At 37.4% G+C, this 7,529-nt stretch overlaps 1 protein-coding gene across 1 annotated transcript; it reads left to right on the top strand.

Moving 5' to 3' along the window:
• The first annotated feature begins 27 nt into the window (after positions 1 to 27).
• LOC107188492 (sodium-coupled monocarboxylate transporter 1-like) lies at positions 28 to 7,032 on the top strand. Its single transcript, XM_015576786.1, has 15 exons — positions 28 to 129; positions 367 to 706; positions 1,021 to 1,235; positions 1,338 to 1,389; positions 1,679 to 1,746; positions 2,221 to 2,375; positions 2,452 to 2,592; positions 3,594 to 3,702; positions 4,254 to 4,363; positions 4,438 to 4,624; positions 4,712 to 4,798; positions 4,905 to 4,993; positions 5,066 to 5,185; positions 5,705 to 5,894; positions 6,450 to 7,032. The coding sequence occupies exons 2-15, from the start codon at positions 445 to 447 to the stop codon at positions 6,510 to 6,512; spliced, it is 1,848 nt and encodes a 615-aa protein (XP_015432272.1). The 5' UTR covers positions 28 to 129; positions 367 to 444; the 3' UTR covers positions 6,513 to 7,032.
• The last annotated feature ends 497 nt before the right edge of the window (positions 7,033 to 7,529 follow it).

Consider the following 7,529-nt stretch of genomic DNA (forward strand, 5'->3'; position numbering starts at 1 on the left):
TGGTTCTTCTATTAATCTACATTCCTCATTCGCGAATGTACCTGAGTGAAAGTAACGGAAGTCCATCGATGCTTCAGCATTTCTGACAGAGAAGCTTTAATGGACAAAAAGTCAGCTACAATAACTGCAGTAAGTACCACTGTTGTTTATTGTATTCGAGAAGGAAACATTAAAAAGCATTCCCGTGATTTTACACCGAAATTCGTACAAGGGAATTTACGAAATTTCACCAAGACAGGCGTTAGATACGTGTTCTATTGAAATCTGAACGGAGGAACAGCAATATTTTTGTGTAATTGTATCCTTTCACTGTCCTTTTTTTTTTTATGTTTTTTCTCTGTTTTTTTTTTCAATGAATTCACTTAGTTGTCAAGAGGACTACCTTTCTAACGCGAAGCGCCCGTAGGCGTTGGAACGATCACGAAAATTCCATTTTGCAATAAAATGACCGCGGAAACCGCGATGGAGGACCGTTTGCCGAACTGGTCCCAGGTTCTGCCCACCGTCCAGGAAGTCGGCGATATGTTACGGAGCTTCGGCATCTACGATTACGCGGTTTTCGCGTTCATGCTGTTGATTTGCGGTGTGATCGGGATTTACTTCGGTTTCGTTAAAAAATCCACGGGAGTGGACGAATACCTGGTCGGTGGTCGAAATATGAAGATGTTCCCTGTCAGCTTTAGTCTCATAGCGAGCTTCATATCAGGTAGGATTTTAAATTGTAATATAATTACCATGGTGCACCACTAGAAATTCGTACCACATTATTATAAAATGGAGTAACTTTCAAAATCTGGATTTATAATTCAGTGTTACATTATAATTAAAATATGTTATTGCAAATGAACAGTTTTATAAGTATTTTCTTTTTAAAAAGACAGGGTGTGCTTTTGTGCAGATAGTTAGATGAAAGCGTAAATTGTGTTTTACTTGTGTCCTACGACAATGGCGATTAGCATGTTTAATTTTGACGGATTCCTCTATTGTACAAAGTTAAGAATTATTATTACGATGATATAGGTATATCATTGCTGGGTACACCGACCGAAGTTTACGTACACGGCACCAGCTATCTTTGCGTCGGTTTTGGGATCATAATCGTCGCTTTCGTCATGTCTGAAATATATTTGCCGGTATTCCACGATCTCAGACTGACAAGTACCTACGAGTATCTCGAGAAACGTTTCGATAAAAAGATTCGATTACTGGGATCGCTGCTTTTTTCCATTGGCATCGTAAGTTTGCATACGATCGATTTCGTAAAACAGCCCCTATATTCGATTACCCTAGATTTCGAGCTTTTTTTTTGTTTTGTAACGGAGACACGTTTCTTTTAGATGACCTGGCTGCCTATTGTCATTTATGTGCCGGCACTGGCTTTTAATCAAGGTAGCGAACACCTCGTACAATTAACCCTTGTGTAGACAATCAAAATATTCACGGTTAGAATACTCTTATTCTGATAGATTAGATAAACATAGATAATTTTATTTCTATACTTTTCCGGAACTCTTAGTTTTCCCTACCTATAATACATATATTACACCAAGTGCTGTTTTAGACAAGAACATCAAAAATTGTGAAAAGAAATTTAGAAATGGGTACCTGGATATACGGTTGCCTACACAATAGTTAAACGTCTAATGGCAAAAAGTAAATCATTGTATTGTACTTGCAGTTACGGGGGCGAATGTACACATAGTGACACCGTTCGTGTGTATCGTGTGCATTTTCTACACTTGCGTGGTAAGAAATGAACATTTCCGTATTTTTTAATTCTCTATTCTGGCGGTGTATGTTTGTCGAGTTTCGAGGCACATAAAATCAAAGATGAAGGTTTTTTAGGCTCTCGTGTAAGAGAAAAATTGGTAACATTTTTTCAAATCGTTTCGTTGAAAATCAAGGTTTCACGAATTTTGTCATTGTGAAAAGTCTGTGGGAATCCGAATGGTCTCGTGAGGGTATAAAGATTTACCAGCTGTCATCTTTCGAGAGGGTATTCACAAACTGCCCAAGAAATAGGTAAATGTGTAGAATCTGATGGGAAATATTTTCAAGGCTAGACTGTATTATGGTGTTTTCTATATATGTATACAACAAATCTACGAAAAGAAAGCCACGAATTAATTTGTACACTTAATAGAATACGACCAAAGACATTTATTTTCGATCGATTTATCATCGAACGCGATAAGGTGATCTCGAAATTTTTCTGAATAGGGTGGCATTCGGGCAGTAGTGTGGACCGATTTTATTCAGACGTTCGTGATGTTCGGTTCCATGCTGCTGATCATTATCAAAGGGACAGCAAACGTAGGCGGATTGTCGGTGGTGTTGAGAAGGAATCTGGAATCCGGCAGGCTCGAGTTGCCCACGTGAGTAATACGTCGCTATCGTGACACGATTAAAAAGCCATTATATGTCATTGACTTGACACGAACTGTCTAATAGGACAGATTGGAATCCACTTACCAGACACACGATCTGGTCCCTCGTGATTGGCGGTTTCTTCCACTGGTTGCACATATCCGCCATCAATCAAAGTATGATACAACGATACCTCGCGTTGCCCACCCTGCGATCAGCTAGAAGGTATATTAATTGCATCCATTGTGAGAGACGAAATTATTCGTACAATTTCATAGATCGTTAGATAGTACTCTTACGAACAAATTCGGCTTCAGCTAGGGAAAAAAGTGGCGTAGGGAAAAGGCCTTCTATCATTTGAATTCGGAAGTTTCTGAAATTTATGCCAAATTACGACTTAGTTTTCGAGAAAATCGACTTTGAATATCTGAAAGGACTTTGAATATCTCAAGGCAAAGAATACGTATGAATTAAGTCGTGATCACAATCAGGAGTAGTTGTTTGACCGAGTGTAGTGGAGATATTGTACAAAAGATTGGAGGAGGAGAAAAAACAAGAAGGGGTATTCAGAAAAAAATCTTCAAAGAGGGAGTAATATAAATAGATTTGTTGTATAATCAAAAATAAGAAAATATAATAGAATACAGTTACTAGTTAATTGTTCCGTTTAATTTAATATAGTCATTAGTTACTTGTTCAGTTTAATTCTTTACGTAAAACAATTTTATCACGTGCAATTGAATAGCACATGGCGTGTGTGTCTGATCAGTAGATTCCGTTTCTACTTACTACCATGCGACGAATACACGTGTATCAGATTAACCTTCAAATTCGATTTTCTCGAAATCTAAGCTGAGGATGACAAAATTTTATTTTAAATTTTTGTCTTCTTCTTTTTATAAGGAATCAAATGGTGCCCGCTTTTACGAGCACAAATGAGTGTTCATAATTTTTTTCGGTTCTGTTTAATATTGCTTTCCAAAAAAAAACAAGATCCTCCTTTAAGAATATTCGTCGTTACAAATATTATTATAATATTATCGTATATGGTAATATCGATGCTTAGTACATGTTCCTGAAAATTCAGATCAAATTAGATTTTTCCTGAAATCATTTGCTTTTCCGTTGCCACCATGATTTATCGAATACTCATTGGTACACATTGTAAATTGCGCAAGTAAGGTAATCAGGGGGGAAATAATGATGCGAGGAATTATGGATTTCAGAGCGCTCTGGTGTTTCACAGTCGGGGTCTTGATCATAATGGGAATATGCGGATACGCGGGAATGTTAATATATGCCTGGTACCACGAGTGTGATCCACTTACGACGAAGGTAATGATCAGGCTTCCGTGATAGTCTAATTTCACGATGCATTCTGAACTAGAAACGACCGATTCATTTCACATTCAACGGACATCATTTACACACTGCGTGGCAAAACTATAAAACCACCTTAGAATTTTCAATTCTTTTATATTTTGCTTGAAATAAAAACGAACCAAGTATGGCATGTGACTGAAATCGTGTTGAGAAATAATGTTTCTCTAGAAAAGAATAAAATTATATTTTTTTTAGAAAAAAGTGCTTTTTATTTAACCACACTACCATAAAAGGATTGAAAATTTGAGGGTGGTTTTATAGTTTTGCCACGCAGGGTACGTTCGACAGTGAATATTCTACATTGTAACATCCTTTCGAAATTCATACACATTGGAACTTATAGTTTCAAAATTTCGATTTCTATTGTCCACATACCTTTCCAATTAATTTCTCACGAAGGTAAATGTAATTAAAATCACACTGAGGTATCGATACCAATAGAATAACTTCTACACTTCAACAATCTACCGTTCTATTCTTAAGGGCAAATACTTTTCGTTCAGTTAGCAGGCGCGAAGGACCAGTTATTGCCGTTGCTGGTCATGAACGTCTTACGAGATCTGCCAGGTCTTCCGGGTCTTTTCGTCGCTGGCGTGTTCAGTGCAGCTTTAAGGTACACCAGGAAAAAAAATGGATCTTCCACTGATCTCAGAACCATCAAATTTTACCCCGTTTCTGATATTTTAGCTCTCTATCTACTGGATTGAATTCTATGTCGGCGGTGGTGCTGGAAGATTTCGTGAAACCTTTCTGTAAAACACCCTTTACACCCCGAGCGGCGGACATTTTGATGAAAGTCACGGTGGTAGTTCTGGGAATAGTCTGCGTTGGCCTTGTGTTTGTCGTTGAAAAAACAGGGTCTCACGTTTTGCAGGTAAGAAGAAAAAAAAGTGTTCACATCAGGCAGGAACTTTTGAATATCTTATTATTAACTTTGTTTAATATTTTTTTACTTTTTCAGTTAACTACGAGCTTGAGCTCCATTACCAGTGGGCCTTCCCTTGGTATCTTCAGCATGGGAATACTGTTGCCCTGGGTAAACGCTAAGGTACTCTGAAATTTAATGTCAAACTGATGGGTGATATTTGATGAATTTAAAAATGGTACTAACATAAAGTACGAACACGTTGATGTTATTTAAAAAAAAAATTCAGGGCGCTCTTCTTGGCGGTCTCTCCGGTCTGAGCTTCATGGGATGGATCAGTCTTTCAGCCGAAGCAGCGATCGCTAGTGGAAGATTAAAGTTAGTTTGTTGAATGTACGATGTAGTCTAAGAATTGTATTATTATTTTCACAATATTAATTATTCAATTAGATTCGACGAGAAACCGGTTACTACGGAAGGTTGCTACTACTCGTTCCCTCAGGTAGAGAATCTGATGATATTCTATCCTCCGGATGCCATCTTGAACGAGGGCGATGATGACTTTCTTCCGTAAGTGTTTCATAACAGAAAGTGTGTTTTCTATTAGATTTTTTTCCCTATTAAGTCAACGACATTTTAAAATAGGTGGTCAAATTTTAATGGCGTTTTCATTGAAGAACAAAGAAAGGTCACTATACAGGTTCCGACCGAATCTCTAACCGAAATATCTAAAAGCGGATACCATGTGATTCCTTATGAAAAAATAACAAAAATATATGCGATAAACTTTTGTTATTCACGGCTTGGTTTTCGAGAAAATGGACTTTGAAAATTAATCTGAAACGCCTGTATTCGTCACATGGTAGTAAGTAGAAACGGAATGCAATGACCAGACGTGTTAACCACGTCCTATTAATTAACAACAAAAATTTTGCTCTACATTTTCGCTTTATTTTTCTATGTAGAATCACATCTGTTCGGGTTGTACCACTAGTTCGGAAAGAGCCTGTATAGAAAAAATGAATACTTTTTGCATATGATGGAATTTTAATAATAATTATGATCAGGTGTAATCGTTCAAATGTTTAGAGAGCCTTTAGCGTTGTACCGCCTCAGTTATCTTTGGTACACGGTCACCGGCGCGTTGGTCACGATGTGCGTCGGCCTCGTAGTGAGCCTTGTCTCGTCGGAAAACGTTGAAAAACTAGATCCAATGCTACTGGCCCCGTGCATAAGGCGATTCGTGAAAACATCCAACAAGGAAGTTCAACAAGTCGAGGTAAACGATACTCGAATAACATCAAATACACAGTTTTAACATTCGGAGAACGAGATAACTTGTAGTTGAAACATTACACAGAGACTGGATTGTTTAAATACTATGAGAAAATTTTTGCGTAAAATTAATATCGCAGTATAATTTACAACAAGACAAACAGCCTCTATTAACTAAACCGCATATATTTTCGACGATTTATGACTTAAAAAAAAGGAAATAAAGTGTGTCTGGCCACGTACACTACGTCCTTATGTATTGTGGTTAAAATAAAAACAAACTACTTTTTTCTACGGAATATAATCTCTCCTCTTCTAAAGAAACATTATTTCTCAACACAATTTCAAACATGGCGTATTTGGTTCGTTTCTATTTTAACCATAATACATAGATTACATTTTTTTTTTCATAGAATTTAAGTGTCTGAGACATCGATTTAAGTTTCGGTATGAAATATTCCCATCAACTTACACGCTGACCTTTTCATTTTTTGTAACTCTGTCCAAAGTAATACGATCGTTCCACGTCACATTTATTATTGCACAAATTTATTTACAGATTGGAAATATAGGCACTTCTCTCGAGGCACGAGGAACCAGGGAGGAAAGCACGACCGGGTGACGCTTTATTGGTACGACCTTGGACGACGATCATCATTCGGTGTTGATCGAATCAGGAGTCGACAAACCGTGCACAGTGGCAGGCGTTTCGTTGACGAGCCGAAATATTAAATTAGACGAGCCGGAATATAAAACAAGTTAGCAGCGATCGCGTGAGAGAAGAAGCCACAAAATGACAGTAAATGACGTGTACAAACCGAGCGGGAACGGGGCACGCGGATACGACACGAAGAGGGAAAAGGGGGGGGAGGGACAGTTCACGTGGACGGGCCGCACGAAGCCTGTTAAGGTGCGTATACACTTATTGCGTATCAATATGGACGGGCAAGCGTTGCATCGTTGTTTGTGAAAATGTATCGTACAGTGATAAGGTACGATGATACGCACGATGATTCGATAAGAGGATACGCAACAAATGGATACGCACCTTTACAAGGCGATCGTTGATACAGTGACTCATATTCGTTCACATACTTCTGAAATAACAATTAAATGTACAAATTTTTATGCAATTTCTGTTTACGTAGCTTTATTTTTTATACTTTCATTGTAGCTTAGGGATCAGTTTTTCCTAGTTTTCAAACGAAATTCCCAGTTTGGCACGTAATTTTACTGAAAATAAAGGTAACATGGTTTCGTGAACAAATCTGTGAGTCGCTGTAATTAGGAACAATAAGAGACCGAACAATCACGTTTCTTCTTTTCGATTTTCTTGTTTTTTTTTTTACATTTACCCATAGATTATAGTATATTTCAATATTAACGAAGACGTACAAAGATAACATGTGTGATAGTATTATTATAATCTAATAATGTGTGTTTAGCTATTCTTTTAACGATGTTGTACTTTCATTGGGAAAAAGAGAAAATATAAAAACAAAGAAACCATTCGACACTGAAACACAAGGATAATACATGCTCGACTTTCTGTATTTCTCTCACTGCTTGTATCATTCTATACACACGGGGAACAGTTAGGGATGTTGTTTCTTATTAGATAAATGATGCATTTGAAAAT

Source organism: Dufourea novaeangliae, unplaced genomic scaffold, assembly GCF_001272555.1.
Source record: "Dufourea novaeangliae isolate 0120121106 unplaced genomic scaffold, ASM127255v1 scaffold124, whole genome shotgun sequence".
Taxonomy (NCBI): Eukaryota; Metazoa; Arthropoda; class Insecta; order Hymenoptera; family Halictidae; genus Dufourea; species Dufourea novaeangliae.